This window comes from Oncorhynchus clarkii, chromosome 33 (assembly GCF_045791955.1).
Source record: "Oncorhynchus clarkii lewisi isolate Uvic-CL-2024 chromosome 33, UVic_Ocla_1.0, whole genome shotgun sequence".
Lineage (NCBI taxonomy): Eukaryota > Metazoa > Chordata > Actinopteri > Salmoniformes > Salmonidae > Oncorhynchus > Oncorhynchus clarkii.
Window position 1 is genome coordinate 13,752,720 of NC_092179.1, and position 21,612 is coordinate 13,774,331.

The 21,612-nt window shown below is 44.7% G+C and overlaps 1 protein-coding gene across 1 annotated transcript in view; it reads left to right on the top strand.

Moving 5' to 3' along the window:
* The window catches only part of LOC139392846 (metallophosphoesterase domain containing 1), a 46,853-nt gene extending 26,123 nt beyond the window's left edge, over positions 1-20,730 (top strand). Inside the window, exons 5-7 of the mRNA XM_071141152.1 lie at positions 14,828-14,943; positions 16,267-16,380; positions 17,090-20,730. Coding sequence (XP_070997253.1) covers positions 14,828-14,943; positions 16,267-16,380; positions 17,090-17,211 — 352 coding nt within the window. The 3' untranslated portion in view covers positions 17,212-20,730. The remainder of the gene's footprint in view (positions 1-14,827; positions 14,944-16,266; positions 16,381-17,089) is intronic.
* The last annotated feature ends 882 nt before the right edge of the window (positions 20,731-21,612 follow it).

Sequence of the window (21,612 nt, forward strand, 5' to 3'; positions counted from 1 at the left end):
TGTGTGCGCTAGCTAGCTACAGTAGTGTCTCGTCGTGGGTGTTGCTTTTGTAGGGCTGCTCACCAGGGTCCGTGCTAAATTAAATTCTGATGTGCTCAGAGACTGTCCCAAAACCCCTGCAGTCCTGTGCTCTACCCATCCTTCTCTCTCCCTCCTCTTTTCTTCTTTCTCTCTTGTTCGTCCACATCGCCTGTTTCCAGTGGTTGAGGTGTATTCCCCAAGTGGGACTGTGAGGTACCCTGTGATGAACACTGAGTAGTAATAAACGGCCACTTTCGGTTTGGAGGGAATAGGGAGAGATAACGGCCTACTTCAACACTTGTCACTTTCCCTCCTTCGTAGATTCTCTTTGTTCTTTAATCTCTTTCCTCCATTCTCGTTCTCTTTCTCTAAGTGCTGTCAGTCTCTGTACCTGCAGGTGAGTAAACACACTGTTATGGTGAGGTGTTATGAAGGGAGGGAGAGAGAGGATGAACGAGGAGGAGAAGACGTTTAGTGTGTCGTTTCCCTGTAGGGATTTCTCTTTAAATTACCTGTTAAATGGCCTCAAGAGGAAATACTTTGTGTGTGTGTGTGTGTGTGTGTGTGTGTGTGTGTGTGTGTGTGTGTGTGTGTGTGTGTGTGTGTGTGTGTGTGTGTGTGTGTGTGTGTGTGTGTGGTGCTGTAGGCCATTCTCCTTCATTCCCCTCTCCAAGGCATGTGGGCTTCATATTAATTCTGAATTAAAGTGATTCTATCCATATGTTTTCCCTCTTCTCTCTGTTTCTTGCTCACACACACACAGATATAGTGTTGTTCTCAGCGTATAGTTTCTCCCTTGCGGTCTCAGTTCGGGTCAGGCAGTGAGCAGTCACTGGTCAGTGTCCTTGTTGACCACAATTAGACCACATAGTCAGAACCAGTCTAGAGGACCAGGAATACTTGTCCAAAAAGGCATCAGGGGTGTGAGTGGGGTTGTATGATGCTGTGAGTGTTTGTGTGTGTGGGGTGATTTCTTCCCCCTTAGGGTGTCTCTGTCCTCTATATCAGACCCTTCTGGTGTGCTGGAACGCGTGCTGCCATGATGCCCAGCACTGGTTCAGAACAGGGGTCACTCTTCCCCCCCGCCTGCCATATTTTCACCCCACCCTCCACCATCCCATCAACCTCTATCTTTGGCGAATCAGTGTGTTTCCCTATGCACAGGAGACTGGTGGATGGGAGGGAGGGAGGGAGCAACAGTAGAAGGCCCTCCTTTTTCTTTTCCTTTCTTTCCTGTTCTTCTCCCTCCCTCTGTCCAACGGAGAACTTTGAAACAATTTGTGTCTTGTGGGTTTTTACACATTCTAATTTCCAACTAAATGGGACATCTGTTTGACAAAGGGAAGATTTGCCACGGTTGCCAAGGCAACTATCACTCTGAAGGGGGGGGGGGGGGGGGGGGGGGGGGGAAGAGAAGTCCAACAGCTTTTCTGGACAGAATTAGACTGTAGTGGATGTAGCTAACGCACATTATCCCTCCAAGACAAACACAGCTTAGACACATGCTAGTCCCTCTCTCTTTCTCTCGCCCTCTTTCTCTCTCGCTCTTTCCCTGCTCCCCTCACTTTTTGCCTCATCCCGCTTTTTCTCTCCCCCTCTCTCCCTACCTCTTCTCCCCACTTCCTCCTTATTTCACCCCCCCCCCCCCCTCTGCAGAATCATAAGAAGAAGAAAAAGATACGCGTCACATTGAGATCTGCCACCAATTAAAAAGGAAAGCCCCTCCCCCATCTCTCCACTCTTCCCTGTCTTCCCCACTGTCATCTCGACTGTCACTCCTCCCCTGTGAAGCCACCTCTTCCTCCATGGTAATTGGTCATTATTTAGAACAGGAAGGGACAAATGTGCCTCCCTAGCGCTTCTAAATGCTATTTAAATGGGAATGCATTATGTTCTACGCTAACAGGGTTAGCGACTAGTGCCACGGTTGTTATTAGGGAACTGTGGAAATGAGACAAGCAGGCAGGTAGGCAGCAGTCTAGCTCAACCATGGGAATCAAAATACGGCAAAGACCTGTTGTCTGCCTGTGGCACTCTATAGAGGTATTTTGAGTGGAGTCAGACTAGACCGTGGATGATGGGCGTATGGGCAGGTATGGACACAGGAGAACGTGTAGGAGGGCTAGTGTCAGGTATAAGAGGCTAGAGATGTCAGATATTCTACTCAATCTGCAGCTTGCTTCAAAGTCGAGGGGGAAGTTCAGATCAGTGTTATCCAAATGGTACAACAGCTTGATACAACTTTACTACTTTAAGCATTAGGTGGGTCATCGCACAGACACATTTTTAAGGGGAACCTTGCTGGCATATTTGGGTGTATTCCGTTCCTCTCACTGTCCCCTCCCCCCTCTTTCTTTCTTGGCCCTCCTCTGTCCTCCTCTGTCCCCCCCCCCCCCCCCAGGCACCTCCATATGACACAGTTCTCACCCACCTGCTCTCATCACACACACACACAACACCCAAACACACACTGGGCTGCTGCAGCTTTCCTCCACCTGCTGCAACAAGGGAGGCTTACAGGATGTTGGAAGCAGGCGCTGCCTACACCCCTACTTCTCCACACACACATGCTGCTGACGAACACACACATTGAACATGTACAGTGCCTTGCGAAAGTATTCGGCACCCTTGAACTTTGCGACCTTTTGCCACATTTCAGGCTTCAAACATAAAGATATAAAACTGTATTTTTTTGTGAAGAATCAACAACAAGTGGGACACAATCATGAAGTGGAACGACATTTATTGGATATTTCAAACTTTTTTAACAAATCAAAAACTGAAAAATTGGGCGTGCAAAATTATTCAGCCCCTTTACTTGTCATTGCAGCAAACTCTCTCCAGAAGTTCAGTGAGGATCTCTGAATGATCCTCTGTTGACCTAAATGACTAATGATGATAAATACAATCCACCTGTGTGTAATCAAGTCTCCATATAAATGCACCTGTACTGTGATAGTCTCAGAGGTCCGTTAAAAGCGCAGAGAGCATCATGAAGAACAAGGAACACACCAGGCAGGTCCGAGATACTGTTGTGAAGAAGTTTAAAGCCGGATTTGGATACAAAAAGATTTCCCAAGCTTTAAACATCCCAAGGAGCACTGTGCAAGCGATAATATTGAAATGGAAGGAGTATCAGACCACTGCAAATCTACCAAGACCTGGCCGTCCCTCTAAACTTTCAGCTCATACAAGGAGAAGACTGATCAGAGATGCAGCCAAGAGGCCCATGATCACTCTGGATGAACTGCAGAGATCTACAGCTGAGGTGGGAGACTCTGTCCATAGGACAACAATCAGTCGTATAATGGCCTTTATGGAAGAGTGGCAAGAAGAAAGCCATTTCTTAAAGATATCCATAAAAAGTGTTGTTTAAAGTTTGCCACAAGCCACCTGGGAGACACACCAAACATGTGGAAGAAGGTGCTCTGGTCAGATGAAACCAAAATTGAAATTTTTGACAACAATGCAAAACGTTATGTTTGGCGTAAAAGCAACACAGCTGAACACACCATCCCCACTGTCAAACATGGTGGTGGCAGCATCATGGTTTGGGCCTGCTTTTCTTCAGCAGGGACAGGGAAGATGGTTAAAATTGATGGGAAGATGGATGGAGCCAAATACAGGACCATTCTGGAAGAAAACCTGATGGAGTCTGCAAAAGACCTGAGACTGGGACGGAGATTTGTCTTCCAACAAGACAATGATCCAAAACATAAAGCAAAATCTACAATGGAATGGTTCAAAAATAAACATATCCAGGTGTTAGAATGGCCAAGTCAAAGTCCAGACCTGAATCCAATCGAGAATCTGTGGAAAGAACTGAAAACTGCTGTTCACAAATGCTCTCCATCCAACCTCACTGAGCTCGAGCTGTTTTGCAAGAAGGAATGGGAAAAAAATTCAGTCTCTCGATGTGCAAAACTGATAGAGACATACCCCAAGCGACTTACAGCTGTAATCGCAGCAAAAGGTGGCGCTACAAAGTATTAACTTAAGGGGGCTGAATAATTTTGCACGCCCAATTTTTCAGTTTTTGATTTGTTAAAAAAGTTTGAAATATCCAATAAATGTCGGTCCACTTCATGATTGTGTCCCACTTGTTGTTGATTCTTCACAAAAAAATACAGTTTTATATCTTTATGTTTGAAGCCTGAAATGTGGCAAAAGGTCGCAAAGTTCAAGGGGGCCGAATACTTTCGCAAGGCACTGTACATCCACAGAGAGACTCACTTCCTCATCCTCTTAGTCTTTCTTTGTCTGCCAATCTTCCTCTCTGTCTGTTTGTCTGTCAGTCTCTTTTTTTCCCATGTTTCTCTTCTTCTCTCATTCTCTCCTTCCTTTCTCTCTTTCACACATTCTTTCAAGTGTATCCACTTTGCGAGAAGACATAGGTGGCGGCATGTGGATGTCCACATGAAATCCCCCCCACCCTAGTGGCAACGTTAGTGCAACGTGTCTCTGAGCATCCTGTGAGAGCAACGTCCGACGGGAGTTCATTATCGCTGGACATGAAGTCGTCTGTCATGGCCCAGCAGATTTGTCATCTCTCAGTACCTTGCACTACCCAGCCAGGAATAGGGGGAGGAGAGGAAGGGGAGCGAGGAGGGGGGTTCCTTGTTCGGGGTAGTTGGCTACAGAATCTGGAGAAACTCACAGAGCATGTCATGACCATGCACAGTATCTATTCCTGACAGTGCATTTCATAGGGATCCATGACAGGCGTGTCATAGTGTGACTACGTGTTTTAATATTGAAACCTTGTGAGCAGTCTATTGTAGAGGTCGACCGATTAATCGGAATGGCCGATTAATTAGGGCCGATTTCAAGTTTTCATAACAATCGGAAATCGTTATTTTTGGGCTCCGATTTTGCAGATTTAAAAAAAGTATTATTTTTTTTTTTTAAATGTATACCTTAATTTTACTAGTTTAAGAACATATCAGTCAGTTAAGAACACATTCTTATTTTCAATGATGACCTAGGAACGGTGGGTTAACTGCCTTGTTCAGGGGCAGAACAACAGATTTTCACCTTGTCAGCTCGGGGGATCCAAATCTTGCAACCTTACAGTTAACTAGTCCAACGCAATAACCACCTGCCTCTCATTGCACTCCACGAGGAGCCTGTTACGCGAATGCAGTAGAAGCCAAGGTAAGTTCCTAGCTAGCATAAAACTTATCTTATAAAAAACAATCAATCAATCATAATCACTAGTTATGGTTGATGATATTACTAGTTTATCTAGCGTGTCCTGCGTTGTATATAATCGATGCAATGCTGGGGGATGATTTAACAAAAGCACATTTGCGAAAAAAGCACAATCGTTGGACGACTGTACCTAACCATAAACACCAATGCCTTTCTAAAAATCAATACACAGAAGTATGTATTTTTAAACCTGCATATTTAGCTAAAAGAAATCCATGTTAGCAGGCAATATTAACCAGGTGAAATTGTGTCATTTCTCTTGCGTTCATTGCACTCGGAGTCAGGGTATATGCCACAGTTTGGGCAGCCTGGCTCATTGCGAACTAATTTGCAAGAATTTTATGTAATTATGGCATAACATTGAAGGTTGTGCAATGTAACAAGAATGTTTAGACTTAGGGGTGCCACCCGTTAGATAAAATACCAAACAGTTCCGTATTTCACTGAAAGAATAAACGTTTTGTTTTCGAAATTATAGTTTCCAGATTCGACCATATTAATGACCAAAGGCTCGTATTTCTGTGTGTTATGTTGTAATTAAGTCTATGATTTGATAAAGCAGTCTGACTGAGCTATGGTAGGCAGCAGCAGGCTCGTAAGCATTCAAACAGCACTTTCGTGCGTTTTGCCAGCAGCTCTTCGCAAGCACAGCGCTGTTTATGACTTCAAGCCTATCAGCCAAATGGCTGGTGTAACCGATGTGAAATGGCTAGCTAGTTAGCGGGGTGCGCTCTAATAGCGTTTCAAACGTCACTGGCTCTGAGACTTGGAGTAGTTATTCCCCTTGCAGAGGGCCGTGGCTTTTGTGGAGCGATGGGTAACGCTGCTTCGAGTGTGGCTGTGGTCGATGTGTTCCTGGTTTGAGCCCAGGTAGGAAGCTATACTGTTACACTGGCAATACTATAGTGCCTATAAGAACATCCAATAGTCAAAAGTATATGAAATACAAATGGTATAGAGAGAAATAGTCCTATAAATACTATATTAACTACAACCTAAAACCTCTTACCTGGGAATATTGAAGTCTCATGTTAAAAGGAACCACCAACTGTCATATGTTCTCATGTTCTGAGCAAGGAACTCAAACGTTAGTTTTTTTACATGGCACATATTTCACTTCTACTTCTCCAACACTTTGTTTTTGCATTATTTAAACCAAATTGAACATGTTTCATTATTTATATGAGGCTAAATAGATTTTGATGTATTATATTAAGTTAAAATAAGTGTTCATTCAGTATTGTTGTAATTATAATTATAATAAATTAAAATAAATAAAATCGGCCGATTAATCGGTATCGGCTTTTTTTGGTCCTCCAAGTATCGGTATCGGCGGTGAAAAATCATAATCGGTCGACCTTTAGTCTATTGATTAGGTAGAGAGGGTGATATAATTCTGTTTACTGCATATTGCTTGAGATTGTATTGGCAACTGTATTGTAACTTGTAAATTCATGGTTAAAATACTTATTTGAAAAAGGGCAGTAAATTGCTGAAACATTGTCAATAAAAGTGTTCCTTCCTCGTTCTCTCGGGTTAATACGGGAAGAAATGCTTTTAGCCTGATTTAGTTTCAGAGCTTCCCTTGCTGCTTTATGGTGCGATGTAAAACACCAGAAATATTAGTGATAATACGATAGTGAACGACCCAGATGTCATATTCTGTTGTGTTAAGTTCATTCAAAGTCATGTGTCTGTTTAACTACTAGTCCCACTTTAATGCATTAAAGTCCCACTTTAATGCATGTCACTGATGTAGTTTTGACGTGTGTGCAGATGTACAATTGTGAAGCGTACGCTGTGTAAGCTATAGCACAGGTATAGGAGAGACGTGTGTGAGAGGCTCTGTCCCTGATCAAACACGGTTTTCTCTGAGATTCTGACTGGGCTAGTTTCTGCTGATCCGTACTTTTCCTAACTGTTTCTAAAAAAGGGGGGGTGGGCATGGAGGAGAGGAAAGTGAGGGAGGGCAGGGATGCGTTTGTCTTTTCTGACATCCAACTTGATTACAGAGGAACAGCAGCAGGCAGGCGAGAGAGGGAGAGGAAGAGAGGGACAGAGGAAGAGAGGAGAGCAGGAACAAGAGACATCTATTCATCTGTCACTAACCCTACGCATCAGTCTCTCTGTTGCTCTCTCTCTCTCTCTTTCTCTCTCTGTCTGTCTCGTTTTTCTTTCTTTATCTATCTGGTGGTATGTCTATCACTCTTTTTTTCCATTTCTAATTCATTGTTCTCTTTTTTGTCTTTGTCTATCGGTCTCTCCTTCTCCCTACAGTATATAATATCTTTCTCTTCCCCCTATGTTTTCCTCTCCTCTCCTCTCCTAATTCCCTCCATCCCTCATCGAGGAAGTCTGCCTGCATTTTATTAAATGTGGGAAACATCAGTCTATAGGGAGACAGAGACCTGCCAGGTGTGTGTGTGTGTGTGTGTGTGTGTGTGTGTGTGTGTGTGTGTGTGTGTGTGTGTGTGTGTGTGTGTGTGTGTGTGTGTGTGTGTGTGTGTGTGTGTGTGTGTGTGTGTGTGTGTGTGTGTGTGTGTGTGTGTGTGTGTGTATGTGAAGGGCGGTGGGAACAATGTTTCAGCATTTCACCAAACAAGCAGAATTAATGACACAGTGGAGGAGTAGACATGGGAGGGAGGGAGGGAGGGGTGACAAACACAGGTGGGAGCTCTGGGATTTATGGGGGGGGGGGGGGTAGTGGTTGGTTTAGACAGCAGCTGCTCTTCATTGACGGGGCTCGCTGTGGGAATGGATGAAACCAGCTTGATTTGATAAAGAAATGTAGATTTTCAATAGGAAATGTACAGGCAGCTTCACAGCTGTATAATATTGTTGTGTGCTGCTTCTAGTTCAATAAAGATAAGGTTTTTATAGACAGAATATATATGCTCTCCTTTGAGAAAACCCTATAAGAACATGCCTGGCTTTAAACCTAACATTGGAGGTGGTGGGGGTTCTTGGGTTGTGTGCTGGTGCTGCTGATGAGTGTGAAGCTGTGAATGAGCACAGCTGTGAGGCTGACTGCTACTGGTCCAGAGAACCAGGCCTTTCAGACTTCACACAAGACAAGTGTCTCTGTACCCATCACTGTTTTGTTGATGAGGCTTGGTTGGTGTGTGTGTGTGTGTGTGTGTGTGTGTGTGTGTGTGTGTGTGTGTGTGTGTGTGTGTGTGTGTGTGTGTGTGTGTGTGTGTGTGTGGGCAGATATCCCTGCACTCTGTCACAGATGGGCTCTGCGACGCCACCTTGGTCTGCTCCAGTTTCACCAGGATGGTTGGACACTCTGAGGCTACTGCTGTTGGGGGGTGTATCTGTGTATATCAAAACGTGTATATCAGCTCAGAGGGAGTTGTGCAGGTGTGTGTTTGTGTGTCAGCCCCAGGGCCAGACATTGACTGGTGTAGCTCAGTGACTGTACTGTGTTTAGTGGATGAGAGCTCGGTGGTAGTCCGTCACCTAATCCTCCACCCATCCAGTGCTTAGACCATTACCGCGCTCACCAGTCACCTGCAATTAAGCCATTACAGAGACACACACACAGGTGCTGAGAGGGGGAAAGATGGAAGGAGAGACTGACTACAAAACAGCATTGCTTGATTTCACGTGGGTCAACATTTACTGATACAGTCTCCCTGTTTCGGTGACTTGTGTGTGTTCATATTTCTTTCCGAATTTTGAGTGTGTGTGTGTGTGTGTGTGTGTGTGTGTGTGTGTGTGTGTGTGTGTGTGTGTGTGTGTGTGTGTGTGTGTGTGTGTGTGTGTGTGTGTGTGTGTGTGTGTGTGTGTGTGTGTGTGTGTGTGTGTGTGTGTGTGTGTGTGTGTGTGTGTGTGTGTCAGCCCGGTGCTCCTCGGTTCCTCCTGAACCTGCTGGGTGTTACATAAGTCACGCTGAGGGCCAATATGTCCCCAATCTGCCTCTCCACAGAGAGAGGGGAAGTGGGGATGGGGGCAGTTGGAGGTAAAGAGGTGGAGAGGTGAGATTAGACAGGAAGAGAGGGAGGGAGAGAGTGGGCTCACTAGATGACAGAAATATAGGAGGAATAGATGGTACGTGGATAGATAAAATGAAGATGGAGAATGAAAGATTAAATAAGGACAAGATGGTGACAAGAAGAACGGGAGAGTACGGGGGTGTTGAAGTAAGGACTGTTCTGTAGCTCACACAGGGAAAGGGGGATACCTAGTCAGTTGCACAACTGAATGCATTCAACCCGAAATGTGTCTTCCACATTTAACCCCTCTGAATCAGAGGTGTAGGGGCCTGCCTTTAATCAACACCATCGGGGGTTAACAGCCTTGCTCCAGGGCAGAACGGCTGATTCGAACCAGCTACCTTTCGGTTACTGCAGGCTGGGCTGGGCCCTGTCACATTTCTTATCCTCCATACTGTCAGTCAGATATACAGTACTCTGCCTTTCAGCATTCTCTCTCTCCTTCCCCATCTCATATTTCCCCTCTATCCCACTCCCTTTCTTTCTCTCTCTTTCAATCTCCTTCTCTCTCTGCATCAGTGTCGTTGTCCGTCCCTCTCTTCTCCCTCTCCCTGTCCCTCTCCCTCCCCTTCCCCTTCTCTCTCCCTCCATCCCTCCCTCTGTCTCAGTAGTCCTGCTGTGAGGATCAATCTTGCCGGGTGGACTGGCTTGTGTGTGTGGTAGTCGTGATTAAACATCAAAGTCTGTACATTAACCATTGTGTGTGGGAGGGAGAATAGTGTGCGCTGAGAAAGGTTTAGAGTTGGGATTAATAATGGATAAGAGAAAGTAACGTATTTCTCTGTAACATGAAATAGCGTCTTCTTGGAGTCAAACGCTCTCATGCTTCCATGTACCAGCCCGTGTGTGTGTGTGTGTGTGTGTGTGTGTGTGTGTGTGTGTGTGTGTGTGTGTGTGTGTGTGTGTGTGTGTGTGTGTGTGTGTGTGTGTGTGTGTGTGTGTGTGTGTGTGTGTGTGTGTGTGTGTGTGTGTGTAAATTAATTTATAACTGTCCTATTGAAAGATTTTAATCCTATTCTGTACGATAGAGAGAACTGACTCATTTTAAAATGGCTCCTCACTGGCTCATGGAGTAGACTAAACAAAGAGGACAATAGGAGATATCAGACAGTCAGAGGACATAGAGTACCTAGCAGTATTTACTAGTATCTAATACTGACAGAGAGAAGTTCCCTCAGAGTAGAATGTATTGTTTGTGTGTAATTACCCAGTAATAGGAAGCAGTGTTAACAGTCAGTAGCCTGTGTTTGAACTAGCCCACCTAGCCTCCAGGCTAGTGAATGAGTAAATGAGAACAGGAAGACGCTAATAGCATCTCTAAGCAGCTCTGTTGACCTCTATCTGAGCAGTGGAGTCCCAATGGACCTCTCCCACCCCAGAACACTTTTAATTGAAACAGGCTCTTAACGAGGTTAGCGAGGGGGGTGGGGGGAGGGGTGATCATGTACGGAGACACACGTCAAGTGGTGCGGGGAGGCAGGGAGTTTAATAAGAAGATCTCAGCTCTTAGGAGTGACGAGTGACAGCACAGCAACCCCCTTTAGTATTACCCAGGTGTGCATACTGTACACACTCATACACGTATACAGTACACGCACATACACTCAGTCTAATAAGAGCACACAAGCAGAGTGTATGTCGTGACTCAGTGTGTGTGTGTTTGTGTGTTTTCCTCCCCTTCCAGGCTGTTATTAGGGTCGTTAAGTCGACAGTTTGTCTTAATTAACTCAAGCTGAGGTGATGATGATGGGGTGTGACTGCATCCACTCGGCTTCTCTGAGAAATAGAAAACTTGAAATGAACACACACTCCTATAGCATACACACATTCATTAGCTGTCTCTCTGGTTGCCCCCCTCTCTCAGCATCTTTTCCATCTTCCTATTCTGCGTCTCTTCATACTTTTTGTCAAAAGATATATAGAGAGAATCCAGACTGGCTGTGTACTGTCTAGATACCACTCTCTTCTGTGTGCTCTCTCCGTTTTTCTTCACCTCCCTTTCTCTACCGCTCTCTTTTCCTGTGTCTCACAACATCACTAAAACCATCTCCCTCTCTTTTGTCTCTCTTTCTCTATTTCTCACCAAGCCTGTTCCTCTCTAGACCTCAGGATAAGTCTGGAACTGATTTAGATTTAAAATTCCTCTTTTGGCGTGCTGTTTTTCTTCCTAACGACTGTGAAGTTAACCAAAGTGTGTGTGTGTGGTTAACGCCTCACGCCCCTCAGCACTGCCTGATTCGTTAATCATTCATGGCTTTCTCCAATGATATCATTAAGCTTCTGAATGGAGAAACAAATACACACACACACACACTGAAATAGTTACACACAAACATTACCAAGCGTGAGACTGATCTCTTATTTGTTTTCAAACCTTCTATAATATTACCCTGTTGGGTAAAGTGGTGTTTTGGGTAAACCTGACACAATCACCCTGTCTCTCTGTCTCAGTCTCTCTGTCTCTCGCTTTCTGTCTCTCACTGTCTGTCTCTGGCTGTCTTTTTCTCGCTGTCTGTCTCTTGCTGTCTGTCTCTGTCAGTCTCCACCTCTCTCTGTCTCTGTCTCTCTCTCTCCTTCTCTCTGTCGCTCTCTGTCTCTCTCTCTGCCTCTCTGTCTGTCTCTCTCTCTGTCTGTGTCTCTTTCTCTCTCTCTCCCTCTCTCTCCCTCTCTCTCTGTCTCTGTCTCTGTCTGTCTCTCTCTCTCTCTCTGTGTGTGTGTCAGTCTCTCTCTCTTGCTTCAGAAAAGAAAAGGGGGAAAAGAATCACATCAAATGAAAGTAGTGATTTTGATGCTATTGTTTTTTTCCCGGTGTGCTTTGCTTTGCCCCTAGATGACGCCTAGGGATCCAGCGCTCTAACTCAAACATCTGTTTCCTTTTTTTTCATATCCGTAACAAACCTTGGGTCTTTAATATGCTGAGCACGTCCCCAATTCTCCTTCCTAACTGCACCAAAAAACACTAGTTCAATTCTAATCCCTTTCCTGGTCAAATCCTATTTACGTAGAAGAGATGTTAGTATTATATTCTTTCATTTTTGTGTCGGGGTTTTTCCTGGAATTAAGTTTCAGAGTCAGGGGCAGGTACACTTTCAGAGTCAGGTACACTTTCTTTTTTGGGGGGCACTTTAAGAGTCAGGTGCACTTTCAGAGTCATGGGGCACTTTCAGAGTCAGGTGCAGGTACATTTTATTTTGGGGGGCGAATTTTACCCCATTCTCTCCCCAATTTCGTGGTATCCAATTGTTTAGTAGCTACTATCTTGTCTCATTGCTTCAACTCCTGTACGGGCTCGGGAGAGACGAAGGTCGAAAGTCATGCGTCCTCCAAAACACAACCCAACCAAGCCGCACTGCTTCTTAACACAGCGCGCATCCAACCCGGAAGCCAGCCATACCAATGTGTCGGAGGAAACACAGTGCACCTGGCAACCCACCACAGGAGTCGCTGGTGCGCGATGAGACAAGGATATCCCTACCGGCCAACCCCTCCCTAACCCGGACGACGCTAGGCCAATTGGGCGTCGCCCCACGGACCTCCCGGTCGCGGCCGGTTACGACAGAGCCTGGGCGCGAACCCTGGTGGCACAGCTGACGCTGCAGTACAGCGCCCTTAACCACTGCGCCACCCGGGAGGCCTGTCAGGTACACTTTCAGGGGCACTTTCAGAGTCAGGGGCACTTTCAGAGTCAGGGGCACTCGTGGATACAATTTTTATGTCTGTGTCCAGTATCAAGGTAGTTGGTGGTAGTATCGCGATCCTATGCTAACTAGCGTTAGCGCAATGACTGGAAGTCTATGCTGCCCTACCAAGCAAAAAGGCAGTAACTGCTAATTTGGTTGAAAATGAATTAATGTAATTTTTGCTACATTAAATACATGCTTAATCATGTGGACAAGTATACTGCATCGGTTGTATTGTGTTTTGGAGAAAATGGGGGTCATATTAGGAGTAACTGCAATAAGTTACTGTGAAACCACCATTTTCTCAGTTCCATGATATGAGCAGATACTGCTGTTTTGCTTGGTAGGGCAGTATGGGTATCTGCTAGCATGCTGTAGATACTGTATAGCATGTGATTTTGGCCCTAGTGGTAGAAAATCCCAGACTTTTAACTTGAGATGAGTTGGAAGTGGGAACAAATAGAAGAAATGCAAGTATTTACATAATGTACAAACTCACTCTTTTCTCTCTCATTCCCTTCATCTCTATCTCATTCCATCTCCATGTCTCTCTCAATAGCCCCTTAATTCTTTCTCATCTCCCCTTCTCTCTCTCTCTCTCTCTCTCTCGCTTTATCTAATCCTCTGTTAGGGAAATTACAGTCCAATAGCGATTACCAGAGAAAAGTGCTTTTCCTCCGTCTCTCATCTCTCACTTGTTCTTCATCTCTCCATTCAGATATGAAGAGGGGATGGATGGTTGGCGTCTCAAATGTCACTCTATTCCCAATACAGCTCTGGTCAAAAGTACTAGGGAATAGGGTGCCATTTGGAACACAGATGAGACTGGCAGCTCATCTCATTTTAATTGAGACATCCATGTTAAGACAGACATTAATATTTAACCGGCCCAATTAATATGCTCAGGCCAATTTAAACCTTTTAAAATTCACTGTGTAAATGATTGAAATTGTGTTCACTGGGAACTTCAGATGTTTCATCAAGTGTATAGGCTCTGATGTCCCGTAGTGATGGAATTTTAGTGGAGTAAATTCAAGCTGAAGTGGGACAGCGTTTCCCATGATGCATCTCTCACTCTGTCTCCTTAACCTCTCTCAGGCAGTGACCCCAGGGTTGGGACATTCACCAAATGTATCTGCTGTATTATACCACTAGGTCTCTTTAATTAAGTATGTGTATGTGTGTGTACATGTGTGTGTGTGTGTGGGGGGGGGGGCGCACACACATGTACACACTCGCTTGCATACATACACAGACGGGCAGGAAATGATAAAACACCCTCCATCTGACGTTCCACTGAAGCGACGAGCGGCGTGGCGCCGATAAAAGTTGGCTTTTCCAGTGACTGCTCTCTGCAAATTAAAAAAAGCCGGCGGTACGAGAGCTAACGGCGGCGTCAACGTGGTTACACACGCGTGGCTCGCCTTACGGTACAGAGGAAGATGGATCTGAGGACTCATTGTTAGTGACATGTTAATTTCTCCACCGTCACTCACACACCAGAGGCGTCCGCTATCAAAGTGAAGGGACATGGACCCAGCTGTCAAGTCCCTCTCTTCCTCTTCTTTTCTCTCTTCTCTTTTCCCCTCCCGTCCTGGAAGGCTCCAATGCCGACTGTTGAATCAAGCGGATGTTCATGTTTAATGTTGAGGCGGTGAGGTTTTGTAGCTTAGAGCTTTCTGCCTGCGTCTCTAAGGTTCTGTCTAATTTATGCTGTTGCACTTTGTACGTGGCAGCAGTAGTCTTTGATTTGTCAGAGCAGATGATTGAGGTTCAGAGGTTAAGTGCTATTTTGGCTGTTAATCTCTCCCCAACTGGGCTCAACCTTATTAGAGATGATGATCTGATGGGTGACTGTGTTGACAGTTGATATGATATACTGTATTAATCTCTCTCCTCTCTCTTTCTCTGAGCCAGGCAGCCATGGTACTATGGCTGGGGGTTCAACCTGCCAAGAGGTCAGGCTCTGCTGGACAAGTGGAACCAGATCCCCGACTCCACCGACATACTGGTCACACACTGCCCCCCACTGGGTGAGGGAGACATTACACCTGGGGGACACAATCATGAGACGTCACCGCACACACGTTCCATACACACGCACATATGCACACAGTCACACACGCACATGCTTTGATAGACTGTCAAATAAGTAATTATTTTTGAATAATCTGTAATTTATTCCTGTTATCATCCTCGTGTAAATATCTACCCACACTTACATACACATTTGCATAACGTACACACACACTTTCACAGCCCATCTCCTGCTGCAGCTGGGAGATGCTCAGACGAGTGTGTGTGATTGATTTCTGTGGCTGCTGCGTGGCGTCTCGCCTCTAAACACAGGGAGTTATTTTCCGTTCAGTTTAGCCAAGTGTCTCCAGCTCCCCTCTCCTCATAAGCCACCGGCATATGGAGCATCTACAGCGGGCCACTAATGCCTATTAGAGGGAGAGACAAAGAGAGGGATAGAGAGGAGGAGAGGGAGAAAGAGGTTTGGGAAGAAGGAGAGACAGAGCGAGAGTGAGGAGGCTGGGGAGGAGAGGGAGAAAGGGGTGGGGGAGAATACAGAGAGCAAGAGAAGGAGAGAGCGAGGGACAGAGAACTACAGAGAGACTGTCAGTCTAGAGAGAGAGGAAGAGAAAGATACAACAGAAAGCGAGGGCTAGACGAAAGGTGACCCAAGAAAAAGAGCGAGAGACACCGTTCGTTCGCACTGCGGCAAAACCCCTCGTCTTTTATGGGGTGCGATAAAGCGATGGAACGGAGATGGGGGAGAGGAGAAATATGGCCTCTTTTTATCTAGCGCTGAGGAGGAAGTTACACAGGAGAGAAACATCTGTATAAAAGCTGTTTACTCACCAGCTGCTTTAAAACAAGCAGAGAATTAGTTGAGTGTCCAGAAATGGAGACCTACAAGTCTCCACAGACTTGTAAAGTTACCCAATAGGTTTTTAGTCAAATTGCGTTTACTTATTTCGAGCTTTTCACTAGCTTTCAAAGCAGTTTGTGTATGAGGGTGTGTCACGCCATCCACCACCAACGTGTGCATGGCACAAGATAGACGAGTCCCGATAGTGTTTCTATAGACTCAGCAGAATGCTTCCGGTTGAAGTGGCACTAAATCAGTCTTTCTCTCACCCGTGTCACTGTGTGTAGCAGAGTGCAGCGGTGTGTGTAGCAGAATGTGCGTGTGTGTGTGAGTCATCTCCATTCTCTACAGGGCTTCTGGACTAGCGCATTATAGTATTGTGGAGTGATGTGTATACGGGCTGTAGTATGTGTCCATATGTTATATCACCAGTGTTTCCTATGTGGTTATTGACATGTGTTGTGTTGCTGTCTCTGTGTAGGGTTCCTGGACTGGGTTCCTAAGAAGATGCAGCGGGTGGGCTGTATGGAGCTGCTCAACACTGTCCAGAGGAGAGTACAACCCAAGCTGCACGTGTTCGGACACATCCACGAAGGTACACACCCACACACACACACATACACACTTTCATTCTGTATGAATGAGGTTTCTCATTTCTCACACAAGCCTACATATTTAAATCAGATTATTGATCTTGTAGGTCAAGGTCTTTGGAATACATCATTATGACTCGTTTATAGATTCTTGCAATGAGGCTGTATTTAATTCTAGTCATATATTATACTGTAAGTGGTACTGCGGTATCTCATCCAGGCCAGGGGGGACTTGGAGGCCTTGTCTCCAGGCTGAGAGATTATATTTTGGGGTTAGCAGGTCAGCGTGTGTCCCCTGGAGCACCATGGCCCCTTCGGAGAGGACCAGATTAGTACCTAAATCAGATTCACACAGGGAGGAACAGGCCATATTTAGCCCTGCGTGTGGATCTGAGTGACTGAGATAGATTGGGAGCATGGAAGAAGGGAGAGAAAAGGAATTGTAGCTTTTGTCATTTGTCACAAATTCTCTACATCAGACCAGTTCATTCTGAGTGATCGAAAAAGCAGAAAGTATCTCACCTGTAAAACATTTGCTACATGTCAAACGAGTCGCCGCTATCAGAGTTAGATGTGGCTAGTTGTGTCAATAAAGGGAAATGTAGAGAGAGTGTAAAGAAGTCAATGAACAAATGAGTGTTACTGTCACAGTCTGTCTTTCTCTCCCTCTCTAACAGTCGTCTCCCTTCCTCTCTCCTCTACCTCCTCCAGGTTATGGTATGATGACAGACGGCACCACCACGTTCGTCAACGCCTCGGCCTGCACCGTCAACTTCCAGCCCATGAACCCGCCCATCGTCTTCGACCTGCCCAATCCCACCAGGACCACATGACTAGAGAAGCCCCGCCCTGCTGAGCCCCCCTCCAATCAGGAGCCTAGTGGTGGGAAGGCAGGTAGGTGAGGGTGAAGGGCAGGTGTGGTGGTGTGATGTATATATTCAAGGCTCTAATGGATGCTGTGTGTGTGTGTGTGTGTGTGTGTGTGTGTGTGTGTGTGTGTGTGTGTGTGTGTGTGTGTGTGTGTGTGTGTGTGTGTGTGTGTGTGTGTGTGTGTGTGTGTGTGTGTGTGTGTGTGTGTGTGTGTGTGTGTGTGTGTGTGTGTGTGTGTGTGTGTGTGAAATAGACAGGCGCCATTGCAAATCCTCACCTAGCAAATCCATTCATGTTATTTTATGTACTGTCATTCCTTTATTTCAACAAAAGCTCTTGCAAACTCTAAAGTAAGGCAAAAGACAGACCCCAGATGCCTCATATGAACATGTCAGCATTAGTCTGTAAATCTTCTGTTGCACTTCTACTGCACTGACAATCTGACCTGGCTGTCAGATAGAGAAGAGGACAGGGGTAACGGTGTCTCCTGTGTCACTGTTTGAACTCACAGTCTTTCTCTCAGAAGAAGACACTGGATAACTCTCATTCTCTCTTGTTCCTCATAGAGGACTCTGTTAAGTCACCAGTGGAAGTTGCTCAGTGGTGACGTTTTTACATTGTGACATTGTGGTCCACCCTTCATTTGAGACCTTCCCTGAGGAGTGATTGAACACTTACCAGTAGGGTATCAGAACATTAACCCAATGTCCATTTCTGACTTTGTGGAGCTGTTTGCCAGCACAGAAAGGATACCCCTGACAGTACTCTGATATCACACTTCCTGCACTGCAGATTAAAACACTGCTTTCCCCTCATCCCTTTTTCTCTTGATCCCTCTTTTTCTCTGCACCTCTAGTTTCACTCTCCACCCACCCACCCACCCTCTCTCTCTCTCTCTCTCTCTCTCTCTCTCTCTCTCTCTCTCTCTCTCTCTCTCTCTCTCTCTCTCTCTCTCTCTCTCTCTCTCTCTCTCTCTCTCTCTCTCTCTTTCTCTCAGGCCTTGGGCATGGTGGTTTGTGTGTGTGTGTGAGATCAAAGTGTGTGTGAGGGCAGCGGGAGGTCTCTGCCACGGGCTGTGTGTGAGTATAGGTGTCAAACGTGTTGACACCACTCCCCTGGGTCTCATTACAACTCTCAGTAAGCCTCTTAACCAGGGGAGAGGGATCTCTTCTCTTCCTCTCTTCCCTTCTTCTGTTTTTCCCCCTCTCTCCTTCTTCCCCCTCCATCCTTCGTTGCATGTGTAATCAGCTCATCCTCTCATCTCTGGCTCATGTGCCGTGATCCTGACAAGTTTATTTCCGAGGTCACCGGCCGGGAAGCCTGCAAGATTTTGATTCCGAGTACGGAATACTGGAAATACGTAATAACCAACAGAGCAGATTGGCAAATGTGTTTGTGTCTGGAATGTTCTCGCTGCTCCATGGTGCCCTTTCTGGGAGAGATGTATCATGGGAATGAACGTTGAACTCTTAGTGGATGACGATGAGGTGTAGGCCTAATGTACCGTAACTGATCAAAAAGTTGTAACTGTAAATCTACATCACCTGTCATTGTAAAAACATGTTAGCAATCAAGGATTACTTCAAATGTTGTTAAATATGTGTGTGTGTGTTGTTAAAAAAAGAGCCAGTGCAAACAATGTTTACATTTTATTCTAAGTTCAGTTCTTTCTTTTATAGGCTAATAAATGCTTATTACTGTATAAAAATATCTGCACTATGTTACACTCTAAAAAATGCTGGGTTGTTTGGTTGACTCAACTGCTGAGTTGTTTTCTTTAAAAACTGCAGAGTTATTGATGCTAGGTTATTGGTGCAGGGTTAATGATGCTGGGTTATTGATGCTGGGTTATTGAGATATGACCCAGCAGGTCAGGTCAGAAGACTGGAGGTGTAGTTTAGTAGGGGCGTGGCTTTCAGATAGTTATTTTTAACCACCCATGCAAGTAAATGTCATTCGTATTCATCTGTTCTGTTGCATAGTTATGACATATTAAGGTCAAACATTTAACATTTTGTAGCTTCAACGACACTTACAGAAGTGTATAAGTTCCCTAAAACCTACGTAAATCCCATTGTTGGGTTACAATAAGGTGGTATACCTTATTAGGCAGTAAGATGGTATACCTTATAATAAATCATCTTAACATTACAAAAGAATGTGTGAAAAACATGTTATTGACATTTAAATTTGAAGTATGTACGTTTAAAATGATGTACAGGAATGACATTTACTCACACGGGTGGCCAATAAGATCTAGCTGAAAACCACGCCCCTAATAAACCACGCCTCCTGAAAATAACCTAAGGGTTACGTTAAAAAAGACCCAGATGCTAGGTCAACCCAGCATGAGAGTAAAAAATACCCAACTGATGGTTACATTAACCAATGTTTGGGTAATCCCAACAACCCAACATGTTGGGTCATTCATGCAACCCAACTGGCTTTGTCAAAATAACCCAACATGTGTTCTGGCCACTATTTAAACAGCTCTAAATTAAATATAATTTTTTTGAGTGCACGGGGTTACCCACAACCCGTGTAGCTATTATTAACTATTTCATGTTGTCAAGCAGTTGTCTGCGTAAAAAGGGTTAATTTTTTATCTTTCTGAAGCATGCTGAGCGTCCTTCCTCTGCTCGTCTGGCAGCCAAAGTCTTTGGTTGGCTAGCTGAGCTCAAAGTGTGGTTAGCATAACAAGACTACATCCCTGTTTGATCTCTCTGCTCTCAGACATTATATATGAACATCCCCTCTGGCTACGTTTTATTCCCAGGGTCACTGGTGTTTCACTGCTGTTCTGCACATTGTGCTAGCTGGGTTATGTCTTAATGGGGCAGACTAGTGGGCTGTTGTAGGAATACAAAGACTAGGATAGAATGTTTACAGATAAGTGTGTGTGAATACTGTATGTGTGTGTGTATGTGTGCGTGTGGATAGGACCAGGGGGTAAGCATTCTGAGAACATGCTTAAACGAGGGGGGGAGTCAGTGTCTGTATCATCTTTTCTTTTAAAGGTTTCTGTAGGGGGAAATGTCTGTTTGTTTTGGGGCATTTCTTACTATTCTCTTTCAACCATAACTTTGAAATGTCTCACTTTTTATGCACTGTTCCTCGATAGCTGTATTCTGTATTTCCTGTTTTCTTTGAAAACTCAAGTTTTGATGTTGTATTTCTTGTTCGTTCCTTGGGGCATGCTGTTCTGAATCTAATAACTTCTGATGACAATCTGCTTGAATTGTATATCATTGTTACCATTGTTTGGGATATACTAACTATTGGGATTTTTTTATTGCTTTAATGATGTACAATATTTTTTAATGTGAAAAGAAGAAAAATCCAACCATTTTAGAATGGTATTGTATAATGTGTTGCCCCTGGAGACAACTCTGTAAATGTAAAATACCTTTCTTAAAACTACCTGCTTCTGGTTTTCTGAGAGATTATCTACACACATTGAATTAAACCTTATCTGTGACCAATGGATCATCCCTCCTTTTCTTCCCCACACTCTTTCTTTGTGTAAGTTTTCCTCCTTTCTTTTGTTCTGTGGCAAAAAAAAGTGTGGTGATTGTTTCTTTTTCAGCTTGGCTCTTTTGCACCAATCAAACGTATCTGTGTCTCATATCAATTATGTGAGCCGGGACCAGAGTTAATTTCCAGTGTCTAAACCTGGGTTTCCTCATCTCTCATTTGATAGCTTGGTTCTTCCACACCTCTGCACATTCTAATGAGAACCCTCGTTCAAATAATTACATTAGTAATCCCGGAGGAGATGGGGTAATTTATTTGCGGATGGCTTTTCGCTTTACACCATTAATACAGTACCTATCATATAGACTCCCATCTCCTCTCTCTCTTTATTTTCCTTCTATCCCTCCCTCTATCTTTCCATGGTCTCACACTCCATCTCCATTGGCCCTTTCGGTTGTTCACTCTCTCTCCATCTTTCTGTAGATTATTTAGATAATGATCTCTCTCTCTCTCTCTGGGTTCTGTCTTGCAACGGTGATGCCGTCTATCTCATGAATGACAAACGCCCTCTCCTTCTCCTTGTCATCCATTTCGTTTCCCGTCAGATGGGAACAAAGACAGTCCCCCTGCGTGTTGCAGCGTCCGTACATCATTCAAAAGCACTTTATTTGGTTGGGTTTGGTTCGGAAAGCAATCAGTATCATAAAGTCATACAGCGGAGAGATAAATCGGTATGCTAGAGGGAGAAAAAGATGTAGACATGCCAGGGGAAGATTTTGGGAGAAAACCCTCAAATACATATTTTATATAATACATCACTTTATATGTTTTAATTTACATGACATGATTTTGTAATAATTCTGTGTATCCCTCCTTCACTCAGTGGTGCA